This window comes from Synchiropus splendidus, chromosome 11, assembly GCF_027744825.2.
Source record: "Synchiropus splendidus isolate RoL2022-P1 chromosome 11, RoL_Sspl_1.0, whole genome shotgun sequence".
Classification (NCBI taxonomy): domain Eukaryota; kingdom Metazoa; phylum Chordata; class Actinopteri; order Syngnathiformes; family Callionymidae; genus Synchiropus; species Synchiropus splendidus.
The window spans coordinates 9,078,926-9,106,281 of NC_071344.1; the positions used below are offsets into that span (position 1 = coordinate 9,078,926).

At 39.5% G+C, this 27,356-nt stretch overlaps 1 protein-coding gene across 5 annotated transcripts in view; it reads right to left on the bottom strand.

Annotated features, from left to right (window-relative positions):
• The window catches only part of diaph2 (diaphanous-related formin 2), a 335,124-nt gene that overhangs the window by 240,660 nt on the left and 67,108 nt on the right, over positions 1–27,356 (bottom strand). For all 5 annotated transcript variants that reach the window (XM_053878770.1, XM_053878769.1, XM_053878771.1 and 2 more), the window contains one exon: positions 11,386–11,525. In XM_053878770.1, coding sequence (XP_053734745.1) covers positions 11,386–11,525 — 140 coding nt within the window. The remainder of the gene's footprint in view (positions 1–11,385; positions 11,526–27,356) is intronic.

Sequence of the window (27,356 nt, forward strand, 5' to 3'; positions counted from 1 at the left end):
AACCACAGTGCACCGCGAGACAGCAAATGATCCAGTCCAGATGAGTGTCTTTGTCGGAGGCAGGAAGAGAGCAGGGCAACAGGCGGGGTGAGAGGAGAGATGTGCGTCCGCAGCCACATTATGTCATTACCGTTGGTTGTTCTCAGGCCCCCAGACCTCAATAACACCAAACGCATGGTGCAATATTGTGACATTAAAGGGGCATAAGTCAACGATTTACTCCCGCCTACTTGACAGTCATTTGAAATAATAGTGATTTGGGCATTAAAGTCGTTTGAATTGACTAAGTGAGTTGCTGCAGATTCTTAATTAATCAGAGGCTTTTGCCCGGGGCACCAATAGAGGAAGCATTTACTGCAATGAAATTAGCATGCGACGTAAGCCATACCTAGAGAAAATAATATCAAATTAGCAAGGTAGCTGAGGCAAGTTATTAATACCAACAGATCTGTGGAACAATATTCAGTTTAATGTAATAAAAACGACGCAATGTTGATGATTTATGTCTGTTTACCACCAGTGTCGCGCAATAAACGCTTTCTGCGAGCACATATTTAAAGCCATAAAAGAAAAATCTTTTATCTGCAGCATAACAATGCATTATCATGCGCCTGTGATCCCAGGGAGGTGCAAGTAAACGACAACAAAGAGGAAAAGAATGCAGCACGGACCAAGAAGGACGGCTGAGTCAATCCAGTGGTTAACGCTGGGAGTCATGATGGTACAATGTTCGAGAAGAGCAATGTTTGCAACACTCAACACCACCACTGAAAAACACATTTCCTAGTATGTGCGTACTACGTGGCATTATTCGCATCACCTACTTATTGGCCAGACTTTTATTACTAGTTTTTAAGAGTAGTTAAGGCATTAGAAGAAGACATGCAAAACAAAACAAAAGGTTAAGTATATTATGTGAGACTGAAATAAAGCACAGTTTATTTGAATGACAGGAAAACATAAAAGGCAAAAAGCAATAAAAATGTAACAGAGCAGAAGACAAGCCACGGCAGCGCAAACCATCGCTTAAAACATATATTTAAAGGTTTCAATTCCAAACTGACGCAGTTTGACACAAAATCTACTCAAACCTGAGTCGATTAAGACATTACGAGCATTACGATAACGTAGCGTTGTTCTTGCACTTTTTCCTCGACTGATAAATCGTATTGCCAGATGGGTTATAGGTCCATTTTCTATCCTCCGTTTATTTTTAGGACGGCAGTGCATTCTCGTATTTCACAGGCTAGTCCCTTATTGCATCAGAACTTGATGTAGTATGAACAAACTTTAGCAATAAACCAGGCAAAACACAGGCAGTGTGCAGGAAACTGTTCGGATAAAATTAAACATCTGCACAATGTTTTTTAATAATGGCCGACAATTGGTACATATAAAAGAGGTATTTGGGCTTTTTATTCCGTGTCAGCAGTCGACCGCATGAATCAGATCAAGACCAATCGAGATTGAAATCTATATCCACAGGTTTTTAAGTTTTTGGTGCAGTCAGACCAAGCGTTATTGAATTGTGTGGTAAAATATGGTATGTTCTTCCTGTGATGAAAGGATCAATGTAAAAAATCCAATCATGAATGAAAATACCATTGAATCGCTCCACTCCGAGCTTCTTCTCCTTATGTTGGGATATATCATTGTATACAAATTAAAGAAAATAAAATAATATTTACGTCTCTTCTGGTCATGTGAGTAACAGTGACATCTCAGATGTGTTAAATCAGTGCAAAGATTATCGTTCACTCGGTAACTTGAAACCTTTACATTTACTGAATGAAAGACTTTGGCAATAAAATATAATAGAACACATACTGTATGACAATCAGACACTCAACTTGTGTTGCTGTGACACCGAGGACACGAAGCCTAGCCCTAGGGTTGTGAGTCTTTCTCAGGAACACAGCTAACCCACAAGGGTTACCACTCTCACCATCTGAGCGGCTTTATCATATTCAAGCAATCAGTATTTAAAACTTTTCAACCAGAATCAACAATTATAATGTGACACACACAGACGCACAGGTCTACACACACACACTGATACACACAATTCCTTCAGAAATTGCAATTGCGTCGAGTTTCTTCAACAGTAAATCCTGTCGAGTCGAGAAAAAATAAAAAAATAAAAAATGTAAAAACACAACAGAGAAAGTGAAAAGCATTCAAAAACAATGTCCTCCTCCAAAGTCAAGAAAACGGCCCACTAACTGGTATTCAAGTATTTCATATTATACTTGATATCACGCTTCTTTTATTTGTTGTTCTTGGGGAAAAATAAAAACAAGGGACGGCAGACATCCTCCGACACAATTCCGGCTCGTGTTTTAACAGTCTGTCAAGTGACAGGTGCTAAGTCACTGGACTCGTATATATTGATAAGAGCTCAGGTTGCTGACTTCTGTCTCCTCCAGGCAGACGGACTTCAGTTTGTCTTCTAAAGATGAACTGCGACTAAAGCATAATTAGCCTTTGCCGGTAAAACTGTTCAATATCTATGCACCAACATCACTATAATAACCTCTATTTTTATCGAGCTTTACAGAACTGCTTATTCTCTCTGCCAATCACGGCAGAGAGAAAAGTAATCCATTTGTTAGTGTGTTCGTAAAGAGAGTTAGTCCGAAACAGACAAATAAATGTATTTTAATGAAACTATTAAGACTGTTTGAAAGTCAGACGAAAAGCAGATCAGGTTGCATGACCAGCTAGCTTCAAACATACTTGACTTCACAAAAGACAAAATACAATCGAATGACAGCAGTTGATCAACTTTGAGGCGACTTATAGAGACAAAATGTATTGTCAATAATCATAGCTTACAGTACATACACAAGTTTAGGACAGAAAAATGGTTGGAGTTGAAGATAGTATTGTGTTACTCAGGTACTGTGGTCACTGCGCAGAACTTCAGACTCCATGGTGGCAGAATTAAATCGAAGATATGGCAGTCGTGTGTGAGTGAATTCCATTCTTAAGTCAAGGAAGTAATTTTATTCATTTATTCAATGGCACACTGTTTTTGTGAAGGCATATAAATTGCAGAAGTGGGTGCTGAATCAGTGTTTGTTACTGTACACTGCCCCTTATATCTGAGTAGAGATATGAAGAATCCACAGTGCAGCAGAGCGAATGTTACTGTGGTAAGAACAACCTCCTTGGGTGCTGACAGATAGTAAAAGCTCACTTCCTGGACACGGACTGAAACTGGCGACTTCAACCACATGAGCATCAGTTTGCCAGGGTGGTGGAAGTCCCAAAGTTAGGCTCCGTGCCGCACTTAGGTTTAGGACAGCTGGCAAACAGACTCAGCCAGAAAATGATTCAGGCATGTGAGCACAACAGTGTGACAAAGTGCATCAGTCCAATCCTATCTACAGACCAGTAGGAACACTTAGATCTCCACTGCATGTCTTCATGCTTCAACATATTCATATCTCAGCCCCTCATCCCTACGTGTGACGTCAAAGAAGCTGGTCACGTTGCCCAACATTTGATTCAATATTTTTAACCCACCTACAAGAGTCATGGCAAAATTTAGTTTTGTCAAGTTGTTACGAACCAATCTTCATCAGCAGCACGCACACGTGCTACAACAGGTGGGTCATCTTTTAACTAGTGAATGAGTGAAAATCGAACGTTTTTGTATGAAGCTGTAGAAATATTAACATCATAATGCTACACCTGGTTCACTATGAGCTTCTGTACCTCACTCCAAGTTTTTTTTTTTTTTTTTTTTTTTTTTTTTGCCAAGTAAGTGTAGTTTCCGTTCATATTGCAACAAACGAAACCAATTGTAACATACAGTACAAAGATCATCATACAATAATACAATTGTTTCATAATACAATGTTGTTTTAAGCACAAAAGGACTGCATTATTATTATTTATATCTCAAAACTTTGCATGTGTGTGTGTGCGAGGGGAGGATAAAAAAAATACAGCGCTTGTAAGGAATTAAATCAAATAACTGCTGGCTGCTGACAAAGCACCCCATGCTCTACAGAAACCTTGAAATTACCTCTCACCCATAAAGCGTAAAACTCCTGAATTTTTCTAATTATCACCAGAGAAACACTGACGCACTAATCTGAAACTGCAAAGTAGCAACAAATAGAAACGACGAGAGCAAATTGGCGATTGATCGTATCAATTAATTTATTTGGGTGGCTTGCTATTAGTCTTGGCGTAGAAGAAGAAGATAAAAACTGTATCGCTTAATGGTTTTTAGTTGAGGGGGGTCTGATATATTTCAAGAGGGAGATAGGGATGTGGCGGAGTTTCCATTATGTTCACGGCTGTAAGGCTATAAGAAGCCATGACCTAACATTTATACCGCGCTATTTTGTTACAGAACACCAGCATCTTAAACACACCTACAGTGAATCTGCAGTTAAGCCATACACTTGGACACCGAACATCTGAGGCACCATAACCGTGTGTCTGTTTTACGATAACAATAACTGAGACAAAAGGATGCACAAAAAATGAATTTTAACAATGAATTGAGGCAGCATTAAAAACTGTAATGAAGAGAAGGGTAGTCAACAAATTGCTGTGCGGATCCAAACAATGAATCTGTCTTCACTTAAGTTCATGATTACTGGTGTATATGGGTCAGACAAATTTCTACAAGTTGAGTACAAACATGATAGTCTAAGCAGATCAAGAGTCAAACAATGAAAGTGTTAGTATTTGAGACAAAGGCTATTAAAAGCTGTATTTTCTAGAGTTATAAAGTCTCAGATTCATGTGTTTCAATCTGTCTTATTTTTGATTGTTGCGATGATTTTATTTTGTAACAAGTTAAATTGATTTGTTTTTGTTCTTCTGAATCTGAAAGGGGGGTTATATGGTTTAGGGGTTCCAGCAATTTTAAATTTCAACAATAATTAAACATACAGTTGAACATGATTGACAAGAAAATTCTTCTTGTTTTTTTTGTCTTGTTTTTTCGTTTTGGAATAGATTTACCACCAGGATTTTGGCAGGTGAAAGCTGTTCACCACATGTAAAGAGTTATTACATCATGCTGCTAAATCAACACGTGGACATCAGTCCTTGTTCATGTCCCATTTTGTTAGTTGAGAGGCCCATTTTCTTTGTAACTGCACATGCTAATTTGGAATTTTCACTCAGATGCTTCCAGTCACACTTCTCAAATGCCATTTTTCTGATATATATGTGAATATTTGCAGGTAAAATATGTGTGAATATTTTGTAAAAGATAACAGTTCATTTGAAGTCAAACAGGGGAGGGGCAACTCATAATATACAGTAGTACCTCGGTTTTCGAAGGTCCCGGACTTCGAACAAATCGGAGTTCGAACAAAAATTCAGAGATTTTTTTGCTTCTGATTTCGAACGAAAATCCAGAACTCGAACGTCCCCGAAGAAAGCCGGAAACGTGCGTGGACAATCAGATGACCCACAACGCGCTTTGTTATTGTGTATAACGCAGCCTCTGTATGCAGACGTGTCCCGTTAGCTACATTTACTGACTGTTTTTTCTTCATGTTGAGGTGTAAAACTTTTCCTGTGGTAGAGTGTCACAGGGGAGGTGCTCGCTCTCCACACCTCCGAGGCTGGAGCGCGCACTCCAGGGTTTGATGTCCTGTTGTCGGCTGGAGCTGGGACAGGGATGAGGCGAGTCTGGGACAGAGCGTGACTTGGTTTATGACTTTGTCACAGCCAAACTGCACAGAAGCGCACATTCAGAGCTGGACACGCACCGGGCACCTCTTCACTTCTGGAGAGACGTCACTCACTCGGCAACCCCTCCCACATGCAGCGGCCACACACATAGAGGAACAGCGCACCTGCAGCAGACACTCTACATTCACTCCTACAAAAGACTATTTTAAGGCTCGGAACGCAGTATTTATTTTTCCATTCATTGTAATGGGAAAAATCGATTCGGATTTCGAACAAATCGCTTCTCGAACGGTCAGATTGTGGTTGAGAACCAAGGTACCACTGTAGTTAAAAAGAGAATGGAATGTATGTCCGGCTCATTGCTACAATATAAAACATGGAAATCATCAGAGAAAACATGATTTACTTTAGGTTTTGAGTCTCATGAGAACAGGCAGCCGATGTCGACTTCCATTTTGAACAGTCACTTTCATCACATCTCCTTGCAAATCTATGCATAATGATGAATAAAAAATGGTAACCACCATAACAGGTACAATACAAGTCAAATGAAAGGAATATATTCCAGCAAAAGCTGATTTCTAAGTAAATCAATGTAGAATAGCAAATAGATATTCCGGGAATATATACGACCTAGACTGAGGTTATCTGGGAGGTTAGCAGATGGTGTCATAAAAGAGATAGATATTAATCTCTAAAATATATCCAGACATTGAAGACATTTATGTCTCCAAAATCATTTTCCCATTGCCTCTAAGGAAGACAGGGCGGCTCGCCGACTCTGAAGTCAGTTACGGCGGTAAAAAAGAAGGCTTGATCCTCGAAGTTCAAAGGCATCCGAATTGTGGCCCCTGGCTTTTCTAATGTTCCATTTAAATTTTTCAAATCGACAAGGAGCTTGATTGAGCTTACAAAAGCATTACTGGAATCTAACAAAGTAGATACAGACGATCAATTATAGATGATTGGCGGAGATACATTTCCCCATCAAAAATGGAATCAGAGAGTTTAAACTCTCGTCTACCCATTTTCATCTCGGCGAAGAATCTGTGTCAGGCTGCACCATCGCGTCAGGGTCCCCTGGATCCCCGCACAAGTGTCACTTAGTATTGAAGTGTTAACTGATTCCATTTGCCCTGCATAGACGGCGGTTTCGTTTGAGTCTGGACCAGATAAAAATGTGTGGCCTGAAAAATACTTACTGCTACCAGCACCGCTACGACTGCTAATCCTGTTAACAATAATAATAATAATATGTTGCAGTAAAGTACGGGCAATAACAGCAGTCATTCAAGGACTGCGAAAGTGACTAGAAAAGCGGTAGGACTAGTTTTTATGAAGATTTTTTAAATTAATTTGAAGTATATGATGTTGCACAAGTAGGAGTTGCAGTTCCCTCAGTGTGGCAGGAGGTGTCTCGTAGTATTTGTTAAGGAAATAATCTTTGAGTAGCAGTAGATCTGTTCTTCTTAGCAGTAGACTCAAAAGAACAGATGTCGTACGATGAGTAGGAGTAGCAATCGTTTTTTGTAGTGTTTAAATTAGGGATAGTGCTGTCAGCGGTGCGTGATATTAGAAGTACTAAGAGCAACATATACCATAGAAATTGCAGCCGATTATATAAAAAACATTGTGACCTTGATAGCAAGTTGCTGATCCGTGACTGAAAAAAGTCCCTATATTTTCCATTTTGAACACTGAATGTGACTTTATAGCCGCAGCCAAGCTGCATACAGAACTAGTGGCGTTTCATGCCGCACTCCGTGCTGAGCTATAAGCCTTCGACAGAGGAGATCTGAGAAGAACGGAACATCCCTGTGGCAGAGCAGCGAGATCATCACAACATCCCACACCTTGAGCGTTTAGACACAGGGAGAAAATCTGGTGTCAGCAAAAGCACCCCGCCTCCACAACAAAAGACTTTACAAGACCACATCTCAAATAAAATATCTGGATTCACTGTAAAGATTTCATGTGGGGGAAAACTTGGCAGCAAAGTTCAACAATTCAAAGATCTCAGAGTTATGTAGATGAATAAATATAGTGAGGTTAAGATTGAAGCAGAACACTGAAAAATGAGAAGGCGTAGTGCGTCCAAAGTCAGGCCCGCGGGACATTTGCCACCCTTCATCACATTATAAATGGCCGGCAGCCTATGTCAAGCAGAGAAGATAAACATAAACAAAGTTTGTTTTTACCTCGTGAACAAGACTCTTGTCATGGGTTCGGGTGTTTTCTTTTTTCCTAATAATTGAAATGAAGCTAAACTGAATTTTCATGACTTCCTATTCATTTATGTAACAAAAAAAAATTCAGCAAGTTTAAATTCTAATTCAAATTTCTTTATTGTCATTTACCATCACATCAGAGATGCAATGCAGAATGAGATTACATTGCATCTCTGGCTGCAATAAAAACAGTTGTATGAAGAATAAAATGAATCGAAACCAGATGAGAAACGTCAGTAACTATGCAAATATAACATTATATGCAAAAAAGTGTGTGCACAGATAGACTGTGGTAGATAAAATAAATAACTTAAAATTCAATGGTTTGGCATCAAAACTAGTTTTGATTTGACATGGCAGACTTTATGATTATGATAACTGTGAAAACCATTTTAAATGTTGATTGTTACAACATACATACAATTAAAATAACAAATAAATATAAATAATACTTTTAAAAATAAAAAGTAATAATTTTGTAATTATTTTCAATGAATCTGTTACCCTCCAAGAATGTATTTTTATTTTATATTATATATTATATTATTATATCCTGTAAATAGTAGTTTAACTGGCAGTAGTAGTGGTGATATTTAACCACTATAAAACAAAGAGAAAAATACAAAGCAAAGCCACTTATGATTCAAGTGTTATATTGGATCTTCCTCTCATTTATAATTGTAATGTGATACATTTATTACATGTTTTAATTGTTTGTTTTTTTTAATCAGCTGTAATATGACATGGTGTCGGCTTGAAACGTGAGATGCTAAGGAGACCAACTGAAGCGTGTGAAGTGAAGTGCACATGTGAGAAAAACAGGGTCGGACAGAAACACCCACAGATTTCCGTCTGGCTAAATGAAGAATTGCAAGGCATGTAATTTCCTTCAAATTGGCATCTAACTTCATGTCAGCGGATTAAGAAATTAATGAAAAGAGCCTCATCAAGCTGACACTTCTAAATTAAGAAGTGTGTATCCAAATTACAAAATTAAAAGGCGCATGATGAAGTCAGGGGTAAATAACTGGCTGGGAAAATGGTGAGTGAAGTGGAAAAACGTGGCAGTTGAAGAGAAAAGAGTGAAAACGTCTCAAGATGCTTGAGGCGATGCCATCTGTGGCTGGATCGGTGGCGGGTGCGCATGACACACCTGCATGGGACCGCCGGAGAGGAGCGCTCGCAGCGCACCGGCCCAGCAGCCAGCTGCGCTGCCAAACAGGTGTGCAACCTCGCCAATTAAACTATTAGACAAACACCGGCCAGTGGGAGCAAATTAGCAGCCGCCCAAAAAGCACTCAACAAAAAAGCAGCAGTAAGCACCAACTGTGACGCATGACAGCCGATTAGGGACGTGGAGGACTGGAAGGCAGTCTGTACAAAGTTTTAAGGGTAAAGTTGCAGTCTGTGTAAAAGAGGCTTTTTTTCTGACAACTCAATATCCAGACAGAAAACAAGACATAATGCAGCCATATCTTAACATTTAAAAACACACCAAGATCCTTGATCAAGATCACGCAATCTCTTTTGAAAATGTCTTCACTGTTCACTGTTCAAGTATTCCGTCACTGACGCACAGAACGAAAAGGACATGATTTATGACAGTATTGAGTTTTAAGCACAGAGGTTTTACAACGGTCGTAAATCTAAATGACAGTGATCCCCACGGAGATGTTTTGGGACACATAAAAGTCTCAGACTGGAAATAATGTATCATTGTCTTCAAAAATATGTTCCCTTAACACTGAAAATACCAACTGACAACCTTCAGAACGGCAGCGAACACAGAAAAACTTGGGCATTGAGATTTGGATGAGAAAATAAAAAAAAAAGCTGATGGTTCCGAAGAGAACCGAAGAAGGAAAACTTTTGAAATTTATTGATCATGAAAGCATGTATTTTCTCGGATGCCAGTGTAGCATTATTTATTCATTTGTTTTATGTTATTTAAAAACAAACAGGTTGATTCTGCACCTGAGGAAAAGAAATTCTATTAAATTATTGAATTTTATTTTAAAATAACAATAATAATTCATACCACTTGCTGAATTGAAAGTGAACCAAGCAGTAGCTTTGAAACTGTTTTCGACACCCTTATTTAAAACAAGTGCTTTGACTAAAATACTAAAACACAAAGTGTAATATTAATGTTGGTTAATTGCAATAAATCACTTATTGATATTATTCACCCAGATATTAAAAGAAACAGGGAGCTGAGAGCGGCTGTGCTGTCGGAACTTAGGACACATGGGCGAGTGCATTTTCAGCCCCTTAATGTAAATAATATTGCAGAGTTTGTTTCATGAGTCAGCCTCGACGCTGAAGCCGTGTGCACCACTGACCTTTGTACTGTGCAGACAGCACCACTGCACCCGTGGCTTATAGACCGGTGCAGCTTATGCATGAACATAATTTATTAAATATAGTGGGTGCGGATGACGGTACGCTCAATAGTCCACAATTTAAGGTAATTTATTTATTAATTATTAATAGTTAACATGAGTTCCCAAACGTACAGTGTGACTTAAACGTTTACACATGAATGTATTCACTTGTTTTGATGAGAAGAGATGTGTTTTAAATGTATTCTTCAGTGAAAATGATCATTCCATTTCTGGATAATTCATGACACAATGGGTCAAATCTTTGGAAAACAATAATTTATCATTGAAGAAGCTATTTTCATCCAAGATATTAAGTTCTAACCAACAAAAACAATGACTATCGCATGACAACGTAATGCTCAGATCTAAAGTCACATTAAAATTCAAATGCCCGGAAGATGAGGAGGTTCTGCTCTAAACATTAAAACTCAAAACTCGCAAATATTGAACACGTCAGAAAAGTTTAAACCAAAACAACTCACAAACTGCAGAGTGAGAACCACAACTGAGTGATAAAATAATCAAGTCATTCACGAAAGCCAAAAATGATAAATAACCCCCAAATATGAACATAAAACATACGCAACAATGTTTTTTAAAACGAGAGAAGCACAGCGGCTTCAATTAAAAGCAGCTTGGCCGCACTGCTCTGACTTCTGCTTCATGCTAATTTCGCGTATGCTATGACGTACTGCAAAAAGGTTACATTAACATAGTGAAGCCAGAAGGGCAAAAAAACAAAACTGTTTTTCTTTGTGTTGTGATCCATGACAATTAAATGTTTGGTATATTAATCAGGAGACGTCCTCCACTCAGGGAACATTTTAAAACATGAGCTTATCCAGAGATGCCCAACAAGGTTAAAGGATTATTGGGGGAGGAACAAAAAAAAAGAAGCTTTTACATTATTATGCTAAAATGTAGCCAAATAACAGCTAAATAGATGATAATAATGCTGTCCGAGCTTTTAATGGAGCAATATTGTTTTGGTGTTTGCGTGAGTCGAGAAGTTTTAGCCAGCACTTGCAGTGAAGGGGGAAAATGCAATACAATAAATCAATGAGTTCAATGACTTGGGTTGCAGGTTGAATGCCCTCATTACTGACCTGACAGGGTTACTGGTGAGAGAAACTCTGAGAGACTCCAGGCAGTTCAGTAGCTTCTCGTCCGTGATCCCAGAACGCAGCTCGTGGACGTATTCTTGGGATGAAAGTGTAGATTCATGTTTGCTGTTCCTAAGTCCACCCTGTAAAACAAAAACATGCCAATTGTTGCAATTTCAAATATGAAAAAAATTAAAAATGATGGCAAGTTCGCTCGCTCCAACATGAAGCCTTAAAGGTAAAAAGCATGTTCTCCCTTAAATATATGCAAGAAAGTGGTGTAGTCAGGTAACCTGAGGCCAAGTTGAGACGTAGACCATTTAGAAGTGAGACCAAGCCCAAGAACAAACTGAACACAGAGCAGAATAGTTTGGCTCAAGGATTGCATTTCAGTTGAGTATTTATTTTTTAGAAAAAAAATGACTTTTTTCTTTTAGGATAATAAATAAATGTGTGTGTCAATATGACAAATAGACCTATGCTTCTATACTCTGCATTCAGCTTGGTTTTAGTCTTCGTCTCACCCCTCATTGGTCAGTGACCGTAATATCAAGTACAAAAGTAAACAGCGACACTCAAAACAGTTGAATTAAATGCGGCACTAAACCCGTGTCTTCCAGATATACTGTATGTATAGATGAGTAGAGCGACTATGGTTTTTCCTGACACCAGGAACTAAACATTTAAATCACAGTTAACAATTTTAATTCATTTTCCATGAGTCAATCAACATTCTGCAACAACATAGGTTTATCTATGTATATCTTTGGTTTTAAATGATGTGAAATATTTTGCTTTCATTTGATATATGTCCCTGTCACATGTTTTAGTGGCAATCCATCATATATCAGAGCTCGCTCAAGCTTTAATCCTAAACCTAAATTACTGTGCGATCGCATGATGGCAAAAGTTGGCAGTTTTTTTTTGTTTGTTTTACCTAGTGTAGTGTCTATGTAAACATTTATAAATAAATCTATTACATTTAAATCTATTGGCCTGAGTTGCGTTTTTTTTGTTTGTTTTTGTTTTGTTTTGTTCTGAGGCTGTCTGTTTCACCACAGGTATCATTTATTACCACTTTGTTTTCAGTCCTCATACAGTAAACCATAGCCTGCCATAGAGAGAAGGGCTCTCTGTTAACTAAACTTGAAAAATTGCCCTTCCGAATGGTCTTGTCTGTGTTGGAGTCTGATTATCACCGCTAAATGTCAACACGGTGAGTTTAAACCGAGTGCTCCCTACCAATGGTTCATGATAATGGTCCTTAATGAGACATTTGTAAGGGTGGTTGACCTCATCTTGACAAATGACAGTAGATATGACCGTAAATACTGTACCTAGAAAGTCACATAACCAAGTCATTATTACAACAGTGTACCGTTCTTATCTTGATGTTTGTACGTACAAAACTTAAAGCCGTATGAAAGGAGAAGTGGGCTATTACTCTTTGCAGACAGGGACCCGAGGTATCCCCTGACAACAGACCTGAATAAAATGTGCTCTGACCATTAGAGTGGTAAGGACTTGGGCTCAATGGAAGGAAGTGCTCATTAACTTGAAGCATTTATTGTCACAAAATAGGCCTCCTCAAGGGGAACACTTCCCCACTGATGCTGAAGCGAAAGTCTTCATTAGACTTCAGAGGGTCTGCAAGTCTCCTGACAAATACCCAAAAAGTGCCTGGATATTGCTCTGTACTTGTGGGCTTAAATTATAGCAGAAATGCAGGAATAAAACAGAGCCACAGAAAGAAAGAAAAAAGCATAAACACCTGGTGGTTATTGACTCTAGTAAAGTAGTGTTCAGGGACAGTTTTAGGATTTGTCTGCTCTATGAAATATTTCAGTTGAAAGTGAGCTTTTTTTCCTAACAAAGCATAGGTTGCTAAGAGCATCCATAATTCAAAAACCTTAGATGTGTTCCAAAAAGTGATGTCATGATGGGTTTTTGTCACCTTGCTGTACAACATGTCAACGCAGCAGCAGTTCAAATGCAGTCATGCTATTAAGTTAATTTTACTGTGGCACATTGGTACATTTTAACAATTTGTAAGCTGAACAAGGGTTAAAAAAGAAAAAGAAATGATGAAAAAAAAAGGCATAAACATAAGCGCACACATCTGAGGGAAAAAAGAAAAGGGCTGCACATGTGTCTGAAGAGTGGAAGCCACAGTTTGACCACAGGCCTTGACCTGAGGAAAGCAAAGACACCGGCCATAAACCACCATTTTTTTTTTCCATGAACCAAGCACTAAATTGAAACAGTCCCGAAGGGTAATATCAACACCATTGCACCAGTATGAAAGAAACATTCAGGGAAGTAGAGGGACACCATAAGCGCTTTCTCTTTAAGACACAAAGGAATTTGCAAAAAGCCAAAAGAAAAACACCCAAAGATACACAAACTTGTAAAGGAAGTCAGCGATGTGAAGTATCCGGACATACACAGGTCAACCTTTGACCAAAGCTCAGCGCTTCATCTCGCACTGCTTATTGAATTGCCTATTTGTCGATAACAGTATTTCCTGCCAAAGATAATAGTGTAGAGAGCAATTACATCAGTGGGCCCTGTCGATTTCATTTTGGGGGTAAAGGGAAAACTGTTTCTCATTTTGTCCTCCCTTGTCAGCTCAGTGTCGGCTTCCCATATTCCAGAGGGAGCAACAGAGAGTGGGGCAACCATCGAAAGGAAAGGGAATATGGCCACATTCATAGATAACACCTCGATTAAGCCAGGTAGTCCATGCGGCATAGAGTGAAGGGTAATGTGCCCTCCTATATAATAGGTGACGCCACGTCAGGGTCATTCCATATCAACCTATGTGTGTAGTGGACAACAGATGTGGAGCACAGCTGCAGCTTCCAGGATTCATAAAAACAACTACATTTCTCAATAATTTAGATATATTTTTGAAGTAACAACTGTGACAAGTATCGTTTTAAATTTTCAACACTGATCGGGTGAAATTGGGCAAAAATCCTTTCATCTTTGAAATATTTGAAAAATATAAAATAGTAGTAGTAGTTTATGAAGGTCCTTAAGTGCATATTACTGTAGCATAGTACGGTCAAGTGAAATTTATTTCATGTTTGTTTTTAATGTATATATTTTAAAATAGTTTATTATGCTTAAAAAATAAAATAATGCATAGTTTCTTTTTAAACAATTCAGTCAAACCTGAAATGGATAATAAATGTTGTTGAGCCTTTCATTATCAACATATTGTTTAGTTCAGAAATTGAAGGAGATTTTCTCTATATAAATATATATAAAACTGACTGACAAAGAATAACAAAGGAAGATGCAGCACTTCCGTGAGCAATGATGACAGCCAATGGCCAATGTCAAGGCGCCACCAGACTGAACAAAGATTCCGATCATCCAGTCCGATCTTAATGGAGTTGACGGTAACTTGCAGGCAGCTAATAACTCAATTATCTACACAGTCCGATGATGAGAAATCCAAATGGTGTACGCACAAATCCGATCTCAGACTGACTAAGGCAATAGTGTATTTTCTCTGTCATATAAGCAATGTCAGTGCCACAGCCATTACGCCTCCACATGCCAACTTCACCTGTAACAAGCCCATAACAAGGTGGCAGCTTTCACAGTGCCCAGTGCTGCCTACACTCAGGCAGAATGATGGATACATAATTCATCTTCATTGTCAGAGTCCATCTCTGCAATGAGTCTTGCCTAAATACTGGAACTGGGAAATTCACTGTTGTGTTTGGGAGACAGCCGACCTCACATGGTCTGGATAACTGCGAGACAATTCGGAGCAGTTGCCCACTCTGCGACATCAGGTTCTCACGAGGGATTCAGATGTAAAACTAGATTAAACTGTCGCAAGAGATAGAAATGTGACAACCAACCCAGGCAAAATTTGCTGAGGAGTATGTTGTCTTTTCCAATTCAGTTCTCCGAATCTTGAAGCAGTTAATATTGAGTTCAATTGATGAGTTAGCAGTTTCATAACCCCGACTAAAAAGATGAGCCACTTGAATCGACACATTTCCCATCATGCACAATTCCTGGGAAGCCATGCTGTATTTTTGACATTATAGAAAAGACAAATCCACGCTAGTATTTATAACCATATTCAAAACATTTCTCCTTTGTTTTTTGTTTTGTTCTATGATCAAAACTAGTTCATAATAGCAACTTGGTTATAATTATTTACTGGAGGGCAAGATTTAATTTTTTTCACGGAAAAAAAAACATGAATATCAGCCTTCAGTTATCGAGATAAACAAGCAAAAGTAAAAAAAATAAACAACAAAACTGGAAAGTGAAAAACATTTCTCATAAACAGCGAAGGCTGTAACGAAACAAAGGTGGAGTGAATGACCTCATAATGGTGTTTTAATGCACTTCCAAATGCAGGTCCGCTAAAATCAGTTTACAGCTGAAATGAATTGCAAGTGAATAGATGGGCAAAATACACCCCAACAACCCACTTCGCATCTTCTCCTAAAACACTAAGACAATAGACCGAGGCATAATGAAAAATCTAATTATGGCTTCTTTGTGAGTTCTTAATAAAGAAAAATTAGAAGAGAACGCCAGAGGTCTTTGTTAAAAAAAAGAAAATGCAGATACAATCGGAGCAATTACTGCATATCAAGCTCTATGATAGCTCTGTTCTTACTTAATTTCCTGCTCATTAAGCATGAGTAGATTAGTTGAAAGGACAGATAAGGAGTGAATGAGAAAGACAGGGTGTCACACCTTTCCACCCGGGTCTCAGTACGTGCTCAGCACATACAGCTGTCCACTGGGCCACTTGCAGGGGAGCTTGCAACCTGTCGACGGCTAGGCCTTGGCTCCATTTTAAATCTTGAGCATTGTTTTGGACACGCCGCTATCACTTAAGGTGGACTGACCTTTAAGGTGGCTTGGCAATTTTAATTGTGGTTGACTGGTCTCACATTGTTTTGGTGGACACCTCTGCATTTCCATGATACAAACATGACCTTTGAGCATCCCGGTCCCAATAGCTGGGTGAGGAAATGAGGTTGGTGACCAACAAACACGCATGTCAGACATGTTATATAAAAGAGCAATCTCACATTTAACACAACCTAAAGTTTGGCACGCTTCCATGGCAGCAATGGAAAAAAGGTCAACAGGAACACGGATCAGTTGAGATGCTGACTGGACGGACAATGAGTTATTTTTTTTATTTCTTCCCTGACCCTACTTAAAGGACAGAGTCCTGCCGCAGACAGATAAGACATTTCATCTATCCACTAGGGTGCAGAGCTCCCAGCTCAGAGGGAGGATTTCCCACGAGACCTTCTGGCGGAGCATTTCACACCTACATTCTAAACTTGACTTTTTCTTTCCCTTTAAGTCTCATATTTCATGTCACAGACACGGCTTATGTCTGATGCCAAAATATTGAAAGGAAAAAAAGGAGAGCATCTATGACATATCTGACATGCGCCACCTATTTTGCTCAAGAAATACAATTGCGTCACATCTAAAGCAACTGGTTGGGCAGAACATTCTGCTATTTTCATTTTTTTCCTAAAGGGGAATGTGTCATCCATGGCTGACGTAATATGGGCTTCATTTTTTCAGTTAAAATTAGCGGGCAAGAATCAAAAATAATTCAGATTAAAACCCTGATTAAGGTTTGTAATTTAAAATTTCACCAAGGCAGTGTCGGCCTTGACTTGCAGGTTTTGCATTTGTTTTGTTAGAGGACGTCAGTCGGGCAATGAGATTCGGACTTGGCTTTTAAAAATAAAATAAAAAAAATTTAAGTTTCTGACAGACATATGTATCAAAATTTGATTTGCCTCTACCTCACTATACTCGGCTAAATCTTACTCAGTCACTCACCAGTTATCACAGAAAAGTGAAAAAAGAAAACGTCATCCAATAGAAAAGATAAATGTAGTACATCAGTAGTTATCACTTATTCACTTTATTTACTCAAATTACAACCTGGTCTTTTTCATCAGGTCATTTTCTTGTCAAAGACAGCTCTCTTTGAGCCTGTGAAATAAACTTACAAGTGCTACATCCTGGGATCAGACAGGTCAGCTATCAAAAAGTATTAGACTGAGAAAACGTACAAGCAGGGAATTGGGAGTAAACAAGTGTCATAAGTGTCACCGGAGGATTTACATAGTCAGAAAAAGAGCCGCAGCCAAGGCTTTGTGTGTGTATGTGTATTCTGATCTCCAGGTTCTTGAGAACACAACAACCAGACAAAATAATACAAATATTTACCATTTGGATGCATGTGTGAGAAAACTAGGGTTAAACTGATGTCTGACACATCCACCTTCACGAATACTTCCCTCAAAATAACATTGTTTACCTCCCTAATGTGAGTCACCTTGCTATTTTTCTTTCACTTTTACCTTTGGCCTCACTAGCTTACAAATGTTCTGGTTTTTGGCAAAACAACTCTGACATCCAGAACAAACATGTTTGCCTACTGGCAATGACCTAGAGGTGGTCAAGGAGAGGGCACGCCACTCGGCATCATCAGCAAGCTCCTTGGCCATAATCCCAATGATAGTTTGACCTCCAGTGGACCGTCATGAAAGTCCAAAGAAGAGCTATATATGTCTCAAATTGAATTGTTTTACGTCCCCAGTGGGTTAAGAAAAGAAATTTTAACCAGAGTCTTGCCATTTTCAAAAATGACCTTATCCAAATCTTATATTGTACCAACCAGATATTGAGTGCTATTAAAGACACTGCTTGAAACATTATTTTCAGAAAAACAGTTTTGCTCTGTTTATCTCTGTGGTTGTGCAAAGTCAGTGGGAGCGGCATTTTCCCCAGTCAGTTGGGCTTCACAGGACTTCTAAATTGAATTGGAAGAACAGTCTAGACATGATCAGTGTGGTGAACGTCTGCTTGCGAACAGTGGAAAAAGGGATAGAGCAGAGTTGATTTCAAAATGATTTTTTTTTCCAAAAGTTTTAACTCCTACTTGAACTGCTAATACAAAGCCTAATAAACGTCCAAAGACACTACACTATTGGGAGTAGATCAGCATGGACAAGCAATGGCGGAGTCTTAGCACATTGGCATCATGGGCACATACATTCTTGAATCTAATGGAGATTCAGATCAATATCAAAATTGTACAGCAATAACCATTTTAAACAAGGTCAACAGGTGGTTTACATCTACAAGTCAGTGTAAAATGTGAAGTCACGCAGATGGTTGACTGGGAATGGGAAGCTATTCTGGTGCTTGTTGCTCCCACTTGTTATACCACTGCCACGGCAGAAGGTGATAACAAGCCAGTTGTTAAGCAGGTGAAGTCACACAGGATCTAATTTAGGTTTCTCACAATGGTCCCTGCTGCACTGATTTCAATGCAATGGCCTGATGAACTCTGGAAGCTGGGCTGCTGACAAAAAGTTTGGAGCACTCCAAAAGCGGTTTCTGAGACAGTCTAAATTAGCATTGCCACCGTTTCCATTCTGTCCTTCAGAAGCAGTATGAGGGTCAATGAATAGTACATGGAGCTACCATTAAGGTTAGAAGGTGGAGGGTACACAGCAAACAAGCCCCATCCTGTGAGTCAGCAGAAAATAATAATGGCAAGTCGACAATAATCAAATTATCATAACTTATTTGTCCTGTAACTGATAGAACAAGGCATGAGTGATGACACCGCTGAGCAAAAGACCTTTATAAATGAATGAATGATTACACCATTATTAGAAAGGAAACAAGAGAGGAAGCAGAGGGTCGCCCCCCGTCATTCAAGGCCCATTTTGAAGGTTTCCAACTGATCCATTACGGTTCTCTTCAGAGATTTCTCATGATCGATTTGCCTCCCACACAATTTGGGGGGAAAAAAAAAAACAAGGCATGTATTTTCCCTTCACTATATAGAAACCAATTTCATGAAATATAGGAAAATGCATTTCGGTCGACCACCCGTATACTTGGACTTGCCCTGTCACAAAGTCAATTTCAAAACCTGATGCTTTGCTGGGCACCAAAAAACATATTTTCAAATTACCAGGGGTCTAGAGAAAAACAATGCGTCCAGATGCGCTTACAGTTTTGGCCGGAAATATATATATATATGTTTGTATTAAAACACTTCGCCTCACAAACTAAGCATAGTAAGTAATTATAAACTCAATTCTTCCTTAAAGTCGCAACGAATAACAGTGACAAAGTTGAACTAGTGTCTTGAAGCAGCTTGCAATTCATGCAAGCTGGGGAGGGAAAATAACCGGGATAAGATAAACACGACTTGGCAGGACATTAACGTTGTCGAACCTCTGGACTGGTTGTGTGGGAAGATTCTGATGGAGGTGACAAGGATGATTTATGACAATAACAGTCCAGGGAGAATGACGATGGGCTTAGCCAGAAGCAAAATGGCAGGCATGTGACAACGTCTGCGTCTGCTTTGTGTCCTCAAAGAAAATGCTGTGAATGGTGGTGGAATAGGTCGGACCCGCTGAGCAAAGATGAATCTGTCTCAGTTAATTCTTGCAAAGATCAAGGTAAAATAAAGAAATAAACTAAGGAAATAAAAGGAAATAAATAAATAAATAACCTCATGGACATCTGTGGGATGAGTACATTGGATTTAGTTATTATTCCTGGGGCAGTCAGCTTTGATCTTGCTCTCATGTCTGCAACGGGACCTTCTCATCTGTAATAACTCCAGATTTCCTCTTCTCTTTGCTTTTAGTTTGACATAAAAACATTTCACATTGTCTTTTTGCAGCCCATAAAAAACTATGAAGGACATTTTCATCAAAAACCAATAGTTAGAGATCATCTACTCATTGCACAGATAAGAGAAACGGATTACAGTAAGATAGTTTCTTGAAAGTGTTGATGTGTAAGAGTGTGGGAGTGTGTGGATCAGCCCTGCAGCGCAGAGGGGAGAATACTTGTCTTGACCCGGACTCGAACCCCAGTCCTCGATTGGCAAAACTACCACAAGCATGACTCCACCAGGGCTCATTGCTATTAACATAAAAAACCCTCACCACCATGACGAATTTCCATCACACGTCCTGCCTCTTCTGTTCAGAGCATTTTTGCACCGAACCCATCTCCCAACTTCATCTGTCTTTTTTTTTCCTTTTCCATTTCCCTGTGTGTCCTTTCTAGCAGTTGAACAAACCCGTTATATCCACAAAGGTCTGATGATTGGCATTTCACTTTTGAAACCAGTGATGGCAGAGCGTGGTGAATACTTTTCCCAACTTGATTGAACCTGAATTCACAAAAGCTAAACCTGCACATTGAGAGAAAAAGAGCAAGCTAGTTGGTACTGCAGTTTCCGACTGTTGTCAATATTGAAAGGCGCCATGAAAAGTCCCAGCCAAATACAATTCTGAGGATGTGATTTTAAAAATAAATGAATGAATGAATGAAAGAAAACATGCACAATGAGCGATTAAACACCCTGAATATTTAAGCGTCTACAGTAATTGTGTAGAAAGTGACCACATGTAATGAAAAACTGGTGGGAGGAGTGACATTGTGAAAGGTGAATCATTTTAGACAGTGTGCCTGATTATGTTGTGGATTTTCATCCATAACCCATCGTGCATGGGACATTAAATAACTACTTGACTAATGTAAAATATTTTAGAATATATTTTAACTTTTTTGTATTGGCATTTATGAGGACACTGACATGAAAATTCCAAGATAATGTGAAACACATTTAAAAATTTCTGCAGAAGCAACACCCCCAAAAATGCTTTCTTTTTTTTAGGTTTCCAGTTGATTTATATTAGTGACACTACGATCAATCAGCTTCTGAGTTTGACATCTGTGAAAAACTATTTGATCAGTAAAAGCCAATCACTACCTTTCATTGCCGATGACAAAAACTGATCACCTGTGACAGATGAAGCCTTACAGTATGAACTGTGAAGTGTCCCCTTCACCTTTCCTTCTCACTGCGCAGGCGAGCCTCAGATGAAACTGGACCAAACTAACATGGAAGCCATGTGGAATTTTTATCAGTCTGTGATGTAAAGTTTGCATTGCAACATATGTAACAAAAAAGCACTTCACTTTGAAGGCTTCAACAAAGGGTGTGTGCAATTTTTTCTCTGAAATAAAGTACTGATTTGAAGATGTGTTTGTCGGATTAATTCACGACTTCATGGTTCCTTTTCCATGTATCACGTACTAAAAAGCCAATTCATGTGATCGGCATCATTGATCAGCACTGATCAAGCATCGGCACCAAAAAAAAAAAAAAAACATCACTAATACATATGGAAAATATCTCAAGATAGACTTTCCAAAAGCTATTTTTAGTCTTTCACAGCCTCTCAAAAAGGATATCCGAGTAGCCAAAGAGAGTTTCACTAACAGACGGCCATGATTATCAATTTATGTAGAAACACAATAACCACTTGCCATTCATGTGTCCGAACAGAGTCAGTTGATATTCATTATAACGGATGATCAGCCTGTCTGTTGGCTTGCGATTAAAGCGGGGGACATTTTGGTGCAGTATTGTCGGTGCCCCCAGTAGGAGAGCAGCAGGGACGAGACACAGAGCACCCACAGGCAGAAATATTAATCGTGCCTAAAAGTGGCCCTTAGCTGTTGATAAACACTGCTGAGCTATGAGGACATTTCAACTATCAGCTGTCTGAAGGATAACTGTGCCTGACACTTGGAGAATAAGGATTAAAGTTTGACATTAAAAATAACCAAGAGCACATTCTGGTCTTTCTAAATGTGTTGGAGTTGGATGTGGACGCGCAAGAAATATGTGCATGTCTTCCCTAATTGATGCAGTTTCAGGACCAAAACGCTGGCTTTGAAAATCCGTCACTTCTATACAGAAAAACAGTTCTGGGGGAAATTCTCTTTTGTATTAGTAGATGATAGGAATAACAATTGAAAGAGATTTCTTTTTTTTTTCAACAAAGCATCCATGTCCAGCCACTGCAAAATAGCAGATGGAGAGATTTTAACTGCACAACAAAGGGCCTGAACTTGAAAGAAAGCCCTTACATCAGCAGATGTAACAGCTAAACAAACTCTCTTCCAGGTTGGGCTTGACTACTCAACAAAGCAAGATTAATTTGCCTGTTGAATTGAGGCTGATGCCTCATCCTGGCATGCTGCCTGGATGATGCGGAGGTGCAAGTTTGCCTCTGTAGCTGGAAACTACTCCCCTTAAACCTTGGTAAAAACACATTGATATCTTACACAGCTTTATGTGATCTCTATAATGGATACACATGATGACAACATTGTTGGTGACCTCATCTAAGGTCAATTCTGTTCCAGAACGATTCATTCCATTCCCACCACTGAGCTGCAAAAACGGATTGATTTTTGATGTGATTTCAAATAGATTGATGGCAAGTTTCCAGGTGAATCACAGATATTTTAACTGATTTCTGAAAACCCACTCAGATTTTTTTTCCGATAAGAGGTGGCATGCATATTCAGTGTTAGATTCTATTCCGTACATGCTCCGCCCTCTCACGGACTTTGCTACTGTTGTTGGCAAAGTAGGCCTTAGAGATGAGTAACGCCTAACTGGGACTCGGAGGAAGTCCCACCTGACCTCACTATGCTGCAGACAAGGTATTGCCAGTGACTCTATCCAAGGTCATACGAGACAGGGATCCCGCCGTCATGTCATGCAAATAAAACTGCGCAAACGTAGCTGTGGATGAGCCACAGAGCGAAGTCCAGCTGGGCGAACTGTTACAGGGCTTTGCATGCACTCATAGAACAGGTGTAATATACAAGTTTAGAGTATCAAATTTATGAAAAATGGAGTAACAAGGCACAGCATTATTTTGCAAATAAAGGAAACAAGGTTTGAGATAGTAAATAAAATCATAAACTAACAAAGGACTAACTAAAAAACAAGAGCAACAATCAAAGGGGCCTGACCCTCTATCACAGCAACGCAGAAGGGGACAGAATAGGCCAATGATAGAATAGAATAATAATACATAAATAAAATAAAACATCACAGATTTAGTACTGTAAATTTAAGGAAATCTGCACCAATCAATGTGCACCTCTGACAAAATTATTTATCCCTGTGACAATTAGACAAGATAATATTGTATTACATTTTATTATCTACTGTATTTTCATCCTTTGACTTATTCTATGGAAGAACAACAGTATTGAGTTTTTTCCACACACACATTTGATGTTGGACCCTTTGGCACTTCCAGCAGCAACCAATCACACCCGGACTCAGTAGATCTGCACTGGTCTACATCTCCCAGGAATTTGATGTCTTGCTCGAATGCACTTGTGAGGGCCAAGCTCTCCAGCATGGCTGAAGGGCCTTCATGAAAAATAGAACAACTAATGCGAGGAGATAAGCTGCATTCATCAAAGAACAGACAAAACGTTTGTTGCCTTTTGCCATACTCTTTACTCTGTAGTGGGGAAAAAATGAGACAACACTTAAGAAAGGTGATCAGCGGCTAAAGTACAGTTTGGCATGCAAATGTGAACAGCAGGGTGCTGCGATGCACCACAGTGTGAATGACAATTGCAGAGAGACCACTGAGAGGAACGGAGGGAGACAGGAAAAATCCTGGGAGATGGTAGCCATGCCAACTACCGCCAAACAGCCAGACCAGTTAACCTCTCCTATGAACTGCTAAACCCAGGGGTATGGCTCAGTAATGACATCGCTTCCCCCTCATCTTCCCTCCTTCCCAGCACTCCCCTCTGTTGATCCTGGCAAGGCACCAAGGATTAGTATGGTGAAAGATGCAGTGTGTGTATTCATGGAGCTTCAGCAGAGTCTGATCCAATCTACCAGGAAGGGGGTTGTATGATTCCGGAAGGATGCTGGCCACTGGAAATATCACTGACTAAAGGTTTGGCACCATGGGATTTCTACACCGCCTGGAAGATATGGTAATGAAGACAAACTTACACAGCAAGGAAAGTCAACATTCTACAACGCAGCGCACAAACTGACATTAAATAATGCCCATTCCAATAGCATTGCAGCACTTCTGTTTAAAATGCAGTGGAGAGAGAATGACATCACAGTTCTGCTGCAAAGTATATATTCGATTGGTAGACAGATGGCTCATATGATGCCAAGATATACATGCGAGAATTGTTTTTTTTTGTTTTTTTCTCATCATACTATAGAGTGTAGAGATTTGAGCTTGAAAAGAAAGGAAATCTGGAAGGTAAGTATCACAAACTATACGGCGGCAAAGCGACAACCCAAAAGCAAAAGCCAGTTGTTGCCAATGTAAACGTCGAAATAAGAGATGCAGCACTCTTATTCCATGTATCCAGATGTGTTTGTTTACTCAAGTAGCTGCATATTGCATCAGGCTTAGTGTGCGACGAGCGTCTTTTGTGAGTTATCCTCGTTCAGGCATGGCGGGTATAAGGATGCTCACAAATGGGGAAAAATGGGATTATATGAATGCTGCTGTGCTCAGGGGAGACATTTGGGCCTCTTTTCTTGAAACATGTCTCTTCTGGTGATGATCTAAACACGGACCAGCGGTGGGTGCTTTCTAAGAGCTGTGGCAAACCAAAGTTCTCATGAGGTGGATAGAACTTCGTGCAAGGCCTCAAAATTCATTAAGAACAATTGAGAAATTGTTCAAATTTACAGCGTCTGTCCACAGTTTTTTACAGTGAATACCGCAATTATTGCACTATAGTAACCTGAAGAAATAAGGAATAACAGTGAGTGGGTTACGGAATACAGCATTTTTCCTCTGAATTAAAATTCAGCACATAAAAAAAGCAGTGTTTCAACCAGGTACATAAATAAACGGTACAATATGCGTGTTGAAGTATTGCTGAACATGAACCATATGCACGCTGTAAAAACAAACAACAAACACAGCACCTCATGCTGTGGATAAATGTAATTTTAATAAATATTAGCAACATGTCAACAAGCATTTGATTTTCATATTTGTTGCCAAGTACATGAAGGCTGAAACTGTGATCCATTAATGCAACCACATTTGAAAGCCTTCTCACTTTCTATCACAAATCACTTGAAACACCATCTTCACACACTAGATATTCTACCAAAACAAGCAATAAAAAGAACTGGCCACAAGAAAATACTTCATATGAAGAGAAGTGTCAACTTCTGATGTGAGGCAGAGGACACATTGTTCTCATCAATGACGTGCCTGCGCACGAGCAGGAGGTCGACAGCATGGCCTGCCTACTGCAACTCGGACCATCTGGAGTTGAACACAATGAAGACTGTAGAGATGAGAGTGGACTTACCACCAAACAACCTCAAAACCAAAAATCTGTGAACAGGATGTGCAACTTTGATCATGTACCCTGTCATTGCTATGAAGGTAAATATAAGCTTTGATTTTGAGCTGAGTACTTTACACCGCCAAGTGTTTTGCTTCCCTGGGGTGAGCAAAAAATAGATTCAGGAAGAGGGCACGATTTATATAACAATATTAAATATTGATATTTCGCCCCAGAACCTATAGTATTTGCTTTTTTTTCACATTTCGACAGGCGGCACTGACGTGACGTCATATATATGCTGACAGAAGTTAAGCCAACCTCAAGCGTGTTAATGGAAGACTTCAGAAAAATGCCCAACAGAGCAGCCACTCAACACAAGTTCAATATTTGAAGTAAATTATTTCCAGATGAAAACTAAAATAGCGCCAAATGTGTATCAAGGACTCGTTGCTGGATTCACATGGCTAATGTTAACATGGTTAGCAGCTGCTCAAGGTCACTCTCCTGACGTTGTTGATGCATGCTCAACAGCATTAATGTGATCGAACTGCAGTGTCAGTGGATGTATTTAATACAGTTCCAGACGTGTTTTCTTCTGAACTGGAGAAGAGGACACCAATGACTGAGGCTCTTATTCATCTTCCATAAAGTGGTCACCTCATTGACAAACCAAATACCTGCAAAAGGGAATTCAAACAGCAATAATTGATATTATCAAAATGCAACTGGAGTGGAATTGCTATAAATCAGAATAGCAATATAAACTGATCACCCCAGCCCTGGTGTACACACACTTTGGTGAAGTCAAAGTACATGAAGAATAAATTGCTCCAGAGAAAGCCACATTGAAATGAATCAAAAACATTTTGCTTGCCCCTTTCAATAATCGATTGAGCCTGGCACAGCAGCCAACCAAAGCAGGCCACTTCTTCTGAAGGACAAAGCAAGGACCTCCTAAGTTGTAACAAGGGCAGCCTGCCAGGACATTAGAATTTGATATTGGAAATTAGTTGTCTACATTTGGGACAAGCTATGAAGTTCCTCCGGCTCACAATATTTGGGGATCTGCCTGGAGACTGACAAGGATAAAAGTGAAACGAGGGAGTCTGCCAAGATCCACGTGGTAAAACTGAAGGTTATCTTTTCCTCAATGGTCAAAAAGAACAAAAATGACGTTGCATATTCAGTGTTAAAAAAAAAAAAAACACCAATAGCTTCGAAATGAAAATTCTAGAATGGCATTGGCTGTTCCTGGGGTGATCAACAGTTCCTCACCACTGTGACCCTGCGTTCGCTTTGTCTTTCGCGGATCACTATAGCAACAAAGTTTAACACCAAAGCACAGTGTCTCTACTAATGAGAGGCGACATATTCTGAACAGAGCTGGTGACAGCGAGCGTATCAGCAGCATTCCACACTACTATCTGCCTATCAGTGGGTGAGCAGGGCCATGCTGGAGATTAGGTTTCAAGAGAAACGCACAGAGTATGACTTGCTGTCACTGCATCTACAAACACCTCGGAGAGTTGTCACAATAATGGAATTTTTGTTTGGAGGGATGGTGGTAGCAGTGGGAGCAGAGCAGAGGGATAAACAAGAATATAGGCTCAGCTGTCAACGTAGATGTGAATCAGGAGACTCGATTATGACAATCGAATACAGCATCAGAGGTAAAATAAGAATCACTACAACTATTGCAAGCTGTTTATCATAATCGGCAGGCACCTATTGAGCGATGATACATTTGG